Raw genomic sequence first — 15,998 nt, 5'->3', positions numbered from 1 at the left:
CCCCAATGTTAATTTCAGCAGGTAGAACCCCACCTTTAACCTGTATAAGAGAACCGTATCTATTCTTCTTCAAAGAGGGACCACAAAACCTTATGTGGATTAATAATATATGCAATTTCTGTCTCTACTCGTGTCTTTTGTATTCTTACAGGATACACACAGGATCAGAATAAACTCTGCCTAGTAGCGATATAAACATCGAGATTGAAGACATATGGATTCTAAACCCAGCCATAGCTTTATTGCCACTGTGATCAACAAGCCAAGCATGCTAATTGGTTCTTATGCGTTTTAATACACTACACAAGCATATACTGATTCATAAATATGATGGCATAAAATATGTCTCCATGTTTACCGATGAGTTAAAATCAGTCACACAATACATTAAACATCCCACCTCCTCCACCTTGTTTCAGTTTGGTATGTAAGCTGTAATAACAAGAATCATATTACTGAACTATAGCACTAAGAAAATGAAGTACACAACAAAAATAGGCAAGCAAACTAGTAAGCAAAATGATTCCCCCACCAAGCAAAGTATACCTAGCCATGTTTATAAAAGATCTAATAAAGGCTGAAGTAATCAGAAGCTATATATACATAAATGTTTTTTGATTAATACATATATACATATATGGCTTCTGATTACTTCAGTCTTTATTACATCTTTTATAGTGTGTGTGTTTTATAGTTTCTTTGTATGTTTCTAGAATGCCTTCCATAAAATGTTGATTCTTGACTCCAGACCATTGTATGACATAATGTAGCCAAGCTGCTTTGATAATGTAGTTGTGATGAATGATGCTGTGCTATCCTGTAACTCGATTGTGCAAAGCATAAATTACTTCTTAAAGAAATCGTAAGGAGTCTAAGTGCAGCACTCAGTGTCCCCAAGCCATACCACCAATCACTTTAAAACATCCTTCTTAAGGCCTTATAACCCTATGACCCTATATGGCCACACCATATACAATTAGATACAAACCCCCGGGATTATACACACCCTCCCGTTGGGATATAGGCTACAAAAAATGTTCATTACACAATTTACATAAATCAATATATACTCACTATTTGTATAAAAATAATAAACATTCTAGGTGAAGCCGTATCCGAAAAGGGCAAGGAGATTTACAAACAGTTACAAATGGCTCTAATGCCAAAATGTTAAAATAGTAACACCCTTGTCCCATAAAGCATTCTGTTCCATACAGGGCCGACATTTAAATCCAATCCCTAAATTACTGTCCCCTGTTTGGCACGAAAAAGGGCCACCAACAGACACGGTGCTCGGTGCATGAAATCTGCGTGATTAATGTTGATCTTTTTTGGATTATGAGGAAAACACCAGCTGCTGATCCTGAGTTCATATCAAGTGTAGTCATGGCATTAGCAAAAGTAAACAGTTGCTGGGGAAACACTGTTCCAAACAAGCAGTGATTTTGTCGGGGCATCCCTAAATATAATGTAACATGTCAAAGTAAGGAATTGGAACTTCGCATGAGAAATTATCCAATGTAAAGGCTTTACTTTACTCAGTGCCCCTCTCTGTGTCACTCAGTGCATCTTATTAAGCAACATTTGAAGTATCCCATGAAGCCATCAGAAGGACATCTAGAGATACACATCCCACAGCATGAGAAACAGTCTACAGTGCATGAAAACCAGAATATCACCGCAAGGTTCTTGACAAATGCCATAAATCGTTAGAAAATGTTTCAAAAAATCCAGTTTTTATATAATAAAAACCAAAACCAAAAGAAAAACATTCAAAACGGCCATTAGAGACTTTGCATTAATAAGAGGCTGATTAGACAGCACTGCGAAAGGTTACTGAAAGCCTCCCTCCCCATGATACAGTGGCATCGCATTATGGGCCAGCGGCTACTGCATAATGGAAGCAACCCAATCCTTTCTGTAACATGGAATAAATGCACTTGTCTCAGATGCTTAAATAGGAGTTGATTAACTTTAGGAGTTAGAATGTTAACATGATAATGGTATCTTTGTAGTGAAAGTTTTATAAAGAACGTTTTGCCCTTTTACTTTTACCAAAGTTGGGGGGCATCAAGAAACCAAGCAGATTTTGTATCCTGAGCATTCGTCAATCACTGTGTTAAAAAAAGAATTCTAATACTAAAGTTGCTGTTCCACTCGCTCTTTTTTTTTTTCTTTACCAATCACAACTTTACAAATATAATTCCTATTACTATGGAACGGCTCGACCCTTCAAGAAATTAACTTCAAACGTCAGATTTTGCCTTATTCATATTTTTGCTGGGAACACTAAAATTGTCACGTGTCATACTATTTCTTAACGTTTATGTTACATGATTTAACCATTATTGGAAAGAATATAAACTGCGGATCAGCCGAGATAGATTTGGTTAACATACTAGGGATTGTGATAAATGTTTTGTCTAAGTGGAACAGAATCTTTAAAAGCAATGTCGAGGACTATATCGGAAATACAGGAAACAATTGTAATGTAATACTTTTGTCACCTGGCTATTTTACAGTAAAAAAAAAAAATAGAAAAAAAACACACACTACTCAAATGTTTAGGGTGACTTAGAAATGTCCTTGTTTTTCAAAGAAAACCATATTCTGTCCATTAAAATAACATGAAATGGATCAGAATTAGAGCATAGACATAGGTAATGTTGGAAATGACTATTGTAGCTGGAAACGGCTGATTTTTAATGGAATATCTTCGTAGGCTCTTTATCAGCAACCATCGCTGCTGTGTTCCAATGGCACATTTGTGAGACTAATTAATCATTAGAAAACTTTTTAACAATTATGTTACAGCTAGAAATGTCCTTGTTTTCCATAAAAACAGGGCTAGTGTATGTAATCATAAAACATACAGAGTAATGAATTGTGACTGTCATAAAAGTGCTCATAAAAGTGTTTTTCCATCCCAAGTAAGGCCAGCCGGTAACCTCCCAGTAACTATATAGAAAGCAATAATTATGTGACAGGACAGGGGTACGAAAAACAGGGAAATAGTGAATATAAACAGAAACCACAGCAGTGTCTATCTGTAAAAGCAGGTTACAGTATTTGTTTAACAAACAAACAAATATAGTTGTGTTTGACACATTAAGGAAATGGCTGCGTGAAACCTCTGTCTGTACACAGCCTGATAAACTAAAGCCTACAGAAACATGATCATGCTGCGTACATTTGGCTAAACGTACTGGGGTTCAAACTTGAAGCATATTCATATGCACCAGTATTACCCTGCAGCTAAAGCTCAAATTGATAAAGTTTTACAGACTTTGAAGTTGGGCCTTACTGTTTAATCTTGTCATGTTTCCACAGCCTAGGTCCACCTATGGACTGGTGTTTACCGGTTCATATAGGACACATGCATTAGATAGCAGCTTTATGCGCAGGGAATGCATGCTTATTTTTCCTCAGAATATTTTCTCTTAGTTATTAAGCAGGCTCAGGCTGCCTCTGTGTTCAATGGATACAGGGAGAAGGCCATGATAGGAAATACATTGATACACTGGCTCATTTACCTGTAGCCACAAAGCTCTGGTTTGGATAGGGGAAACGTGTAACAAATTATCGACAAAATAATTATACTGCTTGGAAAGCTACATATTTATAAAAGCCATTATGATTAACATTATCAGGCATTATACATATATCTATATATACATACACACATATACACACCTGGACCATAATGCTACCACCATACACTTCACTGTAGGGATGGTATGTTTGGATGCGTGGGCAGTGTCAGGTTGGTGTCACAGAAGTTTGGCCAAAAAGGTCTTTGTTGGTCTCATCTGACCACAAAACCCATTCCCTACATTTGAGTAAGGCCACCTTCAATGAAACCCCCTCCATAAAAGCCATTATTACGTAGAGTGTTTGATATTTGTTGACTGGTGCACCATTAGTCCACGTCCAGCCACTGTTCCTTCAAAGGGATTATTGGCCTCTGTAGCCTCTCTCTCAAGTCCTCCTAGTGAAAGCTCTTAGTTTTGAGAGACATACTTTTCTTTGTCGTAGTTGATACAGCCTCCAGTTCCTTCGTTTTTAAGATCCAATGAATGGTCAATAAACATTCAAGAGTAGGCTTTAATCCTAAAATTTCACAACTTTACTGGTTCATCGAGGCATTTTCATTTGTGAGTCAGTAATATTAGAAAATTGGCAAGGGTACTGGATATTTTACAAGGCTCTGTATATAAGCTTTTATGTCACTTATTTAACCATACAGGATACCACCAAACGTACAAGCAAGATACAGTAGATTTAGCCCATGGTTTCCACTCAAACAGGTTAATAAAGGATGTGACTTGTAAAAACAAGGGTCTTTTTTTTATTATACTGTATATATATATATGTATATATATATATATATATACACACACACACACACACACACACACGCATACACATGTATGCACTCCTAAGGTTGTCAATGCCAATAACATTATCCGAAAATAGCGTTGGACAGGAGTGCATGAAGACTGTGCTATAAAGTTTCCATGTGTGTGTTTTCGATCCAAAAGGGTGTTAACTGGGGTACAAATAATCTCACGGCATATGTAGTTTGTGCTTTATAACTTTAACCTTTAAAAGCAAAGATTATGGATATTTTGGTCACTCTGAAAACAGTAGGTTGCCAGGCTTGCAAGAGACAAATATTATTCTTAAGGTAGGAAATAAGACACTCTGTCCTTGGTAATTACGACACAAAGATTGTCAGTTTGAAAATGTAGGGGTCCACAGATTGGTGTACAGACAAGATGCAGGTGATCTGCTCCAGGGCTTGGCCAAAGTTGGTATTGTAGTAAAATAAGTCCCAATAACCTCTGAATTACATGCACATAAATGTGTTGGGGTAACCGATGTCAAAATGCAAGTCGGTAACAAAACCACACAGCCACCTCTACAACTAAATACAAACCAACAATTAAACACATTATCATACCTGGAGTGGCGCAAATGACATCATGAACAGCATCCGATCCAATAAACTGAGTAAGACTTTGGATTTTAAACAATCTTTCGGAAGCGGAGAGCTAGAAACATAATAAGTTAACAAAAATCACTACAGATGTACTTATATAAGCACACTGCTATACACATCCATTGCAAGCCACACATTGGTCTATTCACTAGGAAGAGTTAGTTAGAGTTTCTGGAACTTGATTTGATTTCACTATACATTGTGAACCTCAGTGAGCTACTGTTACACGAAGAGCCCTGTATAATACATAGCTCAATCAGTGAGGTTTCTTCAATCTTCTCACACATTTAATTATGCATTATACAGGGACAGCCTAGCCTTTTACTGGGGAGAAACCCACCAGCGTTGAAAAGTGAATCGAGGGAGTTTAGACCACAGTGATCCTGCAAACTCTCCTCTAGTGAATAAACCGCACAAAACGGGTAGGCTAGAAGTCATTAGGAAACTACAGAGGCATGATATAAAATGCAAAAAGGAAAAAGATAAATGGCCCAAAAACAAAGGAAACAGACTGTTTTGTGATATTTTGTCAGAAATGACCATCCTGAATAGCATTAGGCAAGATGCTTAATTTTTGCACTTTACTTTTAAAGTGTAATGCTCTCCTGTCACTAAAACAGCTTGCATTATATTTTTTCAACAGCATTCCATCTTACAAGAAATGTACACAATGGCCTCTGTTCGGTGCATAAACCATTATTCTAGTAATTTTATTGTATAGATCTCGGTCTTATATTTGCAAGTTTAAGTAATGCCCCTTATTTTTGAACCGTGCCTTGTTCCCTCTGACCGGCTGGGTCAGTCATCTATTTCCCAAACATTACTATGTTTAATTCAAAGTCATACTTATACAGATTTAACAACCATCTATATTCTAAAAAAAAAAAAAAAAAAAAAAAAAGAAATAAGGTTTACCTTGTGCTTGGATATCTTCGGGCTGTATGAAAGCAGAGAAAAAGAGGGAGAAAAAGGGAGAATGAAACACAACTTGCAACCATATGCACTGAATGAACGTCACAGAAATTGGCGCTAGTATGAGAACCTCACTCCTCATGCTAATATTAGCATGGAGCCTGTCCAGGGCTGAAATACTATCATGGGTCCCCAGTGGTTGGAAGCTACATGATATGCGTCTTTTTTTTTTTTTTTTTTTTTTTACACCATCCTTTTTTTTATTATAAAGGAAAAAATATGTTACACATAGTACCGTATTTGCTCGATTATAAGACGACCCCCCAAAATCTAAATATTAATTTAGGAAAAAAAACAAAAAGTCAGAATAACGGGACGACCCTATAGGAAAAAAAGTTTTACTAGTAAATATTAATTCATGTAAACAATTTTTTCATATTTAATAAAAGCTATGATTGAGAAAAATATATATATTTTTATTTCCTTTTATTTGCCAACCTGCCCCCCCAGTTATGCACATCTGCCCCCAGGGTTGCCTTATACCCCCTATTTGCCACTCTGCCCCATGATGTGCCTATATATGATGTGCTTATATGGATGGGGCACACTTAGACGATGATTTAAAGAGAAACTAGGTAATTTATCAGATTAACCCTTTAAGGACCAAGCTGTTTTGTTTTTTCTGTTCAGTACTCTTTGTGACCGAGGCTGTTTTAACATTTTAAGGCGCTCTCTCATTTAATGTAACGACAAAAGTTATATATTTTTGTTTTTTCAGAACAAGAAGCGTTCATCAGATTTGTCATTTTTCATCATATCATCTAATTTCTGGTAAAAAAAAATAAAATAATCAAATATGGTGAAAATTTTTATGAAAAATATTTTACTCATCTGCAAAAACTAATGAAAAAACCTGCTAAATAGATTCTACTATTTGTCCTGAGTTTAGAAATACCCAATGCTTTATGTTTTTAAGTTATAGGGCAGCAAGCACAAGTAGCGTTCTGTTCAAAACCACCTGGTAATCCTGCTCCCATGTCCTATTTGGGACATCTTTTTTTAACATTCATTTTGACATCAGATCAGTCTGCACACATGGATTTTTGGGAAGATACAGCACTAATTTGAATATTGTTTAGATTTTGTTGGAACTGGATGTTTCCTCTGATGGTGACATCAATGGAGAATTATTTTAACATGTTACATGTTATTATATTTATTTTGTTAACTATTTCTCCACTGACTTGCAGTACCTCTCAGGAATATGTTTATTTCTATAGGGGGTGCTGCCATCTTGCAAGAGGCAACATCTCAGTTCATCCTGTGGTCGGTTTTGGGGTCACTGAATGCCTCGATATTGCCCCAGTTGGGAAATCAGGGTTCCTATGCAGGGGAACACTAACACCCCAACCTCAAATAATATGAGATTCTGAACACAGTTTCAGATCCCTAGAGATAGTAGTGGGAAGTTTTCATTGATATTTCTTGGAAAGAAGACACCTAAATACCTGAGGGACCCCTGAAAAGATCTAACTTTCTTCCATTTAGATACACTTACACATGAACAAGTACACTTATACACATGCGTGGCCCAAGCTGGACAGCACTGATCTATGTTATCACAGTTTGTGGAATCACTGCTTAGGGATTTTTAGTATTTGTTGTAGATTTTAACAATACAGTAAACGTTTAGTTTTATATAAGAAAATAAAACATAACTTTGTCTTTGGATACGTATATGATCTTTTAACTCTAGCTTTTTTTAATGTGAGTAAAGAATAACCCCAGACACAAATGGCTCTCTACCTTCAACAGGAGCAAATACTAAAAATAAATATTGTGAACCAGGTAAAACTGTGCTGAGCATTAAAGGAACCTGGTGTGGCCCTTTTGCAGCACCCATCTCCCAAGGTGTATGTGTCACAAACTAAAACATATATTAGAACCCACAGAGGTCATTACAGAAACTACAATGGTCGATAATTTCAAGGAAACATTTTTACTTTGGGCAACTAGCAATAAAAGGTATATTACCCTGCCCTTACAAAAATGTCCAATTGCAGTAAACCTTTATGAGTACCTCAATCCTAAAAGTTACCCCCCCCAGTTATTAGCCCCCCCCAGTTATGGTATTGTTTAAATCTTCCATACAGAACTGAAAGCAAGAATTAAAGAGTTAATTGAAATTAAGCAGATTACATTAGAAGTGAATTCCTAACACTGAATTTAAATGAGAGAGTACGCTGTAGCAAGTTACATATTGTAATCCACATAAAAATATGTTTAGCATCATTTATGCAGCACCTAGAAATGTGTGTAATGTGTGTTATATCAACATATATTACCATAATTGTTCTTTTAACACTTACTCTTGGTGAGATCCACATAGGTTAGAAAGCCTTTCCATCTCTTTGCTGCTGAGCTCTCTGTCTGATTTTTTGGGTGATGCTAAGGATGTGGAATCTGTATTCTTCCATTTTGTTTCTGCGGCAGACAAATTAAAAATAACTTACTTAGATATCAGATAATGGGGTGACAAGCAAACAAATATGCTTTCTCACAATACTATTAATATCACTAAGCAAACATGCAGTTGTCAAGAATATTGTACAGCCAGCACCACCTTTAGGCACTCACACTTTTGATGTGTTGCAAAGTGGCCACTTAGAACAGGGGCATCCAACGTGCGGCTTGCCGGACCTTGAGGTGCGGCCCGCGTGAGGTCCACAGACAGGGCAACCGGGATTGCAGCATCGCAAAGGCCCTGCTGCTTTCCTGTGGATTGCTCGTACAGCAGTTAGTGCCTTTTGTACCGCACAGCGGAAGCAGAACCCAGCGGAGTCACATGAATTTATGCCACATCACATGAGTCCGCTCCATTCCTGCTTACGCTGTTCGGCACAAGAGAAGTTGCTTGCGAGCTACACAGTGGGAAGCAGCAGCCCCTGAGAGTGAGAGATCTGCAGTGCAGGTAAGAGGGTGAGGTTGTATGCGTGATTGAGGGAATTAATTAGTATATGAATGACTATGTGTGATAGCACTGATGTGTAAGTGGGGGGCCATGGCACAGGGAGCCACGTTTCAGCATGTATTGGCTGACTTGGAATGATAGGAGTGTGGTTGCAAACAGCAATCACAGTCCTGTTATGCCCAGGTTCCAGCATTTACTGGTTGTCTGGGCATGATAGGAGTGTGATTGCCGTTAGAAATTATATATATTAATATTGTTATTGTATTTTATTGTCCAATTTTGGTGTGATAACACCACACTTTTATTAAAAGTAAGTAAACACCTATCATACCCAGGCAACCAGTACATGCTGGAATTTATGTGTGCTGTTAACAAATATATATATTTTATTGTTATTTAATTTGTACAATTTTGGTGTGTTACTTTTATTAAAAGTGTGTTTTTATTTTTAAAGATGAGGGGATAATTTTCTGTTTCAGTTTCGATCCATAATTTTCATTTTGGTGCATCCCTAGAATAAATAAAACTATTAAATTTTATGTATCCAGAGATAAAATGCCCTCCTGAATTTGTAGTCACGTCAGAGGACAAAAAACTTTCTAGGCCCAGAAATCAGTGAGAGGCATTGTAAAGGATTTTGTGTCATTTCAAACCGCATGTCTTATTAAAGGCCGTTTTTTCTCTCAGTGAAAAATAAGTGCGGCTCCCCGATCATATACATTTCTGATGAAGTGGCCCTCTGCAGGAAAAACTTGGACACCCCTGAAAGCAACAGCACAGATCTCCATTGATTTTACATTTCCTTGGTGCTGGACGGCAGAGATCCGATCTCCCCAATCAGCCCTTGATCCCCACTGCCCACAAAAGTATGGCAACTACACAGGACAGTGAACAAAACTGGGTAATGGGTATCAATTCTGTAACAGAAATAAATAAATATATATATATATATATATATATATATATATATATATATATATATATGTGTGTGTGTGTGTGTGTGTGTAAAAAAGCAGGGTAGTTCTGTATATACATGAACTGACGAGCTGACCATGAGACTTAGCAAATATTAACACTTTAATAGCCCAAAGGTTCTATACAGTTACTTGCCACATGTGTTCACCAAATGGCTCTAATACCTGTCCCCAAGTAAACCTTTACTTGATTGTTTAAAGATGCGCTTGCATTCACTTGCATTCACTTGCATTCAAGCAGGGATGTCAGCCGTAGCATGCTGGTAGTAAAACCACCAACTTGGATATGCTCACAGCAGTGTATATTAACTGGACTATATGACCCTGAAAATTTGCCCCTTCATCCTGAGAGTTCCCAAGTATCAGGGGCGTAACTAGAAACCTCGGGGCCCCGGTGCGAGAATCTGTTAAGGGCCCCCCCAACCCATCTATCCCTTTCTCACTATCTCCCCTCTCCTTCCCTACCCCCCCTTCTCACGATCTCCCCTCTCCCTCCCTACCCCCTTCTCACGATCTACCCTCTCCCTCCCTACCCCCCCTTCTCAGGATCTCCCCTCTCCCTCCCCCCCTTCTCACGATCTACCCTCTCCCCCCTTCTCACGATCTACCCACTCCCTCCCTACCCCCCCTTCTCAGGTCACTTACCGTCAACTCCTGTGTTGGGAGCGTGAGGCGTTTGTCTCGGGTGCCGGCGCTTCACTGCTGAGCGCCGGCATATGACGTCATGTGCCAGCGTTCAGCGTAAAGCGCCGGCACCCAAGACAAACGCCTCACGCTCCCAACACTGCACTCTGGGTAGCGCGGCGGCAGCGGCGGCGGCAGCAGCAGCGGCAGCAGAGGCATCCTGGATTTCTGTCAGTCAGGGGGGCCCAAGAGTTGCCGAGCGGTCGTTTTCAGCACCCGCTCGGCACCCCTTGGGCCCCCCTGACTGGCAGAATTCCAGGGCCCGGTCGCGATCCCTGCGACCCCGGTAGTTACGCCACTGCCAGGTATGGTGATAAGATGTGTACAGAGGACATCCACTTAGCCATTGGTAAATAATTTTCCTAAAAGGTCCCTTACGTTGAAGAACATAAAGTTAAAGAGGGACATCAATTATTGTAGTGCATGTTGCCAGATACTGAAGAAAACCTAATTAAAGACTTCCACATGGTTACAATACAAAGCAATCACAGCTAGAACAAATCTAAGCAGGACTTAGAGAAGAGAACAGAACGTAATCGTCCCACTCACCCCACTGCTCCTGAATAGAAGACAGATTTGCGAGGAGTTGCTCGTGGTATGTCCGTTCCAGATGGATGAACTGCATCGCATTCTCATCTGAATGAGCAGCTCAGGATTGTTTTACTGTTATGCAATGCCCGATTTCCTAAACGAGAGCTAGGTAAACCACCCACGCGTATGAAGCAGAACATAATGTGTACAACTGTGTATGCTGTCATCCACGCCAGAACACGGCCTGACTCACACAGGATATTTAAGTAGAAATATAAACACGCATGGAAAACATTTATGACATGTATCACACTATTATTATAAATCAAACATTAAACATTCATCTTTAAAAAAAAAAAAACACACACACACACATTATATATATATATATATATATATATATATATAATGAGCTGTTGCCCTAAATCTAAATTTCCATGTATCCATGTACATGCACACATTATGCTAATTTTTCTGGGGAAAACAAAAAAGCTATGAAATATATCTAAATTTTGCAAAGGATACAATCTTCCTCTTGAAAATACGTTTCTGCAATCTACCGGAAATGAAAGGAAAAAAAAAAGTGTTAGCGTCAACATTTTACTCTGATGAGATCAAATATAAAAGGTCAGTCATTGGTTAGGGTTTATCCTCTTTGTTTAAAAAACGCATATACCCTTGAATAAAGCAAACAGTTCAATGCCAACAGCAGCAATCACAGTGATTAGTAACCTTTCTAAAACTGATATTCGCCGGATGGAAAAGGAGATAATGCAGTCTGGACAGGAATATGGTATAGCTTCAGTTGAACGCACTCATTTGCTTTGTCGCTGTTATCTAAATGGTTAATGGAGACATCGACATAAGAAGCAAAGGGAAAATGATAGGAAGATTGGAAACTGCTGTTGTGGACCTGGGCCAGTTAAAGATTATTTTTCTTCTGGATGTAACTAAACACCCATAAAGTCAACAGAAATATTTGAGGAAGACATAATAAAGAAACGCCATGAGTAACTATCACACCACTGGACACTAAAGTAGAACATATTACCTGTCTTATGGAAAAAAGTAGACTTCTTTAGAGACCAGTACATACACTTCTGCATTACCAGGACAATATGTACACATAAATAATTTGGGGTTACTATACCCCAGTCAAGGGGGCTGAAATCAAAGCAAGCAAACAAAAAGAAACATCTGATGGCAAATAAGAATCACTCGACCCATCTCGTCCGCCCCTTTTCCCTGCTTTAAAAGTCTTAATCACTCCATGGTCTCATCTTGTGTTCAGCCTTAGGCGGTGTCTGTAGCTTAGAAGCGAAGGCAATCTGAATTTAGTAAAAGGGGGTTAAAGGGACAGTCTGACACTCTGTCGTTTAAAGTACTCTCAAAACTTTTTTCTCTTAAAAGATACCTCCATTCACTTGAAAAATGGGAGCTGTGAAAATTTAAAGGGGCCACGCAGTCCTATTAAACTCCCATAAATGGGACTTTGGCCCAAAACAATGATTTCTGAAAAGTCCCTGGGTTGTCCACTTTCTTTTGTAGGGTGGAATAGGTTTCTATGGTTACAGTTCTAGAACGGCAAACCTGATACTTTTAAAGTAAGATGTGCACCTTCCTTCAGTTGCTCTAGTTATGTGGACAATATACCCAAAAGTCTAATGAGGATTCTGCCATAAGCATAACCTTCTTATTCCCATACACTCTCGGCAGTTATGTAACCTGTGAGATCCTTGGTTTCATTTCATTCATTGCTTTTTTTTTTATCTCACCTCCACTAGTGACCACTGCATTTTAACAGCAATTAAAGGGACACTCCATCCATGACATGCACTTTAATGCATATGATTGCTGAGAGGTCCTTCTAAATTTACAGATGCATCAAACTCATGGTCAACATTTTAAAAGCCTAAAGGGTGACACCTAAGTCAAGCTGCGTATATTACACACAGATTGACAAAGGCCATTGTTCCTTATGGGTACACATGCCGCTGAACAAATTATGCCGAGTCCTTATGAAAAATGCATTCAGGAGGGCTGTGCTCACACATCGGCATCCCAAAGTCAATCTGCAAATTTCCTATTCACTACATTGAAATATGAATACGATCAAGCTATTTTGCCTTGCATCGTCTTGTACAAGTGAGAATTGCAACTGTTTTCCCAACAATAAAAAAACCCAGGTGATGGAAATACCAAACAACTATTTCATCATTTTTATTTATTATGTTTGGGCAGCGGTTATCCACTGTGTAATTACTCAGACAAGGTGCAGGAGAGGACAACTGGAAAAACAAAACCAGCAAAAACTCAAAGCTGCAATAATAATCCATCATCAAGGAACAGGGGTCGTGCTAGAAATGCCTATGCTTACTACTATCTGGCTCTATACATTAAAGCGGTACAGAAATAGCTATGCTTACTATCTGGCTCTATTCATTAAAGTGGTAGTCTCAGGAGAGCTTCAACTCCCCCTATTCATTCTGTGCTCCAGGAAAAACCCCAGTGAGCTTCTCCAGCCCTGTATAATGCATACTTCAATCAGTAAGGAGGCTTGGGGTCAGGTGTTCACAATGCATAGTCATATCAGGGCGTTGAAATGTTCATCTCATTGGCAAACTGCCAGGCTAGTGAACTCATCTCATTATTTTACACGGTCCACACAGAGAAAGTCTAGGAGAAACACAAAGTTTCTACTTATGTAGCCACTAAATCTTTTTCACAAGAGGGTCACCCTCAGAAGGTGGAGGTCCTCATCACCGGAATCCAGTGAGTGTTGTGACATTCGCATAGAACATTCTGCATATATTTTTACCCTTAAGGGCGTTCGCACTGAAGAGCGATGCAAAGTAACGCCTGCATAAACATTTCTTTTTGTTACTTTTTCAGAGGTTTTCAACTCAGTTCTGTGCAAGTAACAGTGCAATAACTAGGCAATGGCGTTCAGTAAATCGCCCACATTTCACCATGCATTCTGCGGGGTGACTTTGCCGCTCAGATTCGCACTACATAATGCGTAATTAAAGGGGCAGTCATGTGATACTTTTTTCCTACAGCAATTGTTGTTTTAATGAGATATGCCGTCTGTTTACTTTATCAGCACATGCGCAGACGCTAATATGTGTATGCATAAAGGTACGGGAAACGTGCCTCCCGTTCTCCCAATGCAATGACACCTTCTAGTTCTTCAACATTGGAACATGTTAAAGAACAGACCTGCAAACTCCCAGTCTAGTGAATAAAACCCATTATTCGGTTTCAAAGAAAATGTATTTTCACAATTCTGAAGAAATGTTTAGTGCATTTCACGTACGCTCTGAAGTTATAAAATGTCCTCCACGTCATCTGAACATTATTCATTCTGATGCTTGGATTAATTATAGAATATAAATGAGTTACTTAATGTAAAGTATTAATGCAGTTGTGACGCATTCTTCATGCATACTTGTCCTGCGGTATCCTACCGAGTTGGGCAGGAGTGTGGTCACCAGGCACAGAGACATACTTCGGAGACGGTCAGACAGCACCTTAATTGCACGAGCAGGGTTACCACCCAACATCCTCAAATTCAGCAAAGAGTCACGAGGTGCTCAGCAATGTGAATAGATTAGTGTAGTTTCATTCCCACACGAGTGGCGACATTTCAACCCAATAGGGTTTTTCTCCATCCTATTGGGTTGAAACATTGCCACATTATTCACATTTCAGGCACAGAGACAGTGTCATACCTGATGAAGGCACACGGGAAGCATCCTGGCATCATTTGTTTGCTCAAATCCTTCGCGGATGAGGGAGAACAGAGAGTCTCGGTGATGCTTTTGGTTTCTTTGCTCGACGCCGACGTTGGGATCCGACGGGCTGAGTTCACATGTGGACTCCAAGGACTTACTTTCGAGTGAAGGCTCCACATCGTCGACTGGTGCAAATCCTGTGTGTAAAGAGTTGCATCAGAGAATTAATCATGTGTGAAATAAATTAACTAGGGCTCCAACCAACACCTATGATGACTTCAAAGCAGCAGCTATTTCTTAGAAATATAAGACCAAATGTGTGGGCTTTCACAGGAAATGTGCTTATACGAAAACAAAATCATTACAAGACGTGTTCTTAACACATAACACGTAATTAGTTGTCTGAATCGTTTTTAGCCCATTTCCACATGTTCATTTCCAATATATATATTGTACACATACCAAATTCTTTTTTTTTTTTGTTAAATACACCAGTCCCATTGTTTTTTTTTAGCCATATATCTAAATGATCACAGTGCCACTTACTGGTTGGGACACAACAATATACTGCTGTGATCTGCAATAGGAGCTTGGCTGACCCTGTATAGTGCATATTACAATGAAAATGTCACCTTACCTCCTAAAAACTATGCACTATGCCAGGTCAGATTACTCTTTTATGCTAGAATACCAAGTCTTTGATGTGCAATCTTAACTCCTGCAAACTCGCACTTTAGTGAATAAACCCCTTTATTTGTACTATTTTCAGATCTATATACAATGTTAACCAAAGCAACCATAAATTAACAAATGATCAAACAGAACCAGCTTTTCTAATCAATTTAAAAAAAAAATATTTTGTCAACATTTGATATAAATCTGTAATATACAAAAACCAGGAAATTTCCCAGTAGGACACCTGCCCCGGGGCCAGTCTTGAGGCCGGCCATCCGATTACGTGGGTGAAAGGGCCGCAAGAGAGAGATCTGTACTAACTGAGGCACAGACCTCTATCCAAACTCCCACTGCTCGGCTGGCAGCCAGCACTACAAAAGTTATGACATCTGATCCGATGCAACGCTGACTCGGAGACGCACAGAGCATGGAGGGAAGGAGAATAATGTGTATGTATGAGTATGAAGGGGGCATGCAAGGAACGGGTATATAGTCAGTGCTGACATAAGGCTTGT

At 39.0% G+C, this 15,998-nt stretch overlaps 2 protein-coding genes across 2 annotated transcripts in view; both read right to left on the bottom strand.

Moving 5' to 3' along the window:
• The window catches only part of LOC128483561 (LON peptidase N-terminal domain and RING finger protein 2-like), a 224,433-nt gene that overhangs the window by 43,909 nt on the left and 164,526 nt on the right, over positions 1-15,998 (bottom strand). The gene's annotated exons all lie outside the window — the stretch shown is intronic.
• Positions 1-15,998, bottom strand: part of CNST (consortin, connexin sorting protein) — a 54,336-nt gene that overhangs the window by 20,033 nt on the left and 18,305 nt on the right. Inside the window, exons 4-9 of the mRNA XM_053459778.1 lie at positions 14,806-15,005; positions 11,600-11,630; positions 11,093-11,179; positions 8,284-8,398; positions 5,918-5,939; positions 4,964-5,054 (exon numbers count right to left, since the gene is read on the bottom strand). Coding sequence (XP_053315753.1) covers positions 4,964-5,054; positions 5,918-5,939; positions 8,284-8,398; positions 11,093-11,179; positions 11,600-11,630; positions 14,806-15,005 — 546 coding nt within the window. The remainder of the gene's footprint in view (positions 1-4,963; positions 5,055-5,917; positions 5,940-8,283; positions 8,399-11,092; positions 11,180-11,599; positions 11,631-14,805; positions 15,006-15,998) is intronic.

The sequence above is a fragment of the Spea bombifrons genome, chromosome 3 (genome assembly GCF_027358695.1).
Source record: "Spea bombifrons isolate aSpeBom1 chromosome 3, aSpeBom1.2.pri, whole genome shotgun sequence".
NCBI classification, from domain to species: Eukaryota; Metazoa; Chordata; class Amphibia; order Anura; family Pelobatidae; genus Spea; species Spea bombifrons.
The sequence above is the reverse complement of the archived record's forward strand: the minus strand, read 5'-3'. Positions and strand labels throughout refer to the sequence as shown.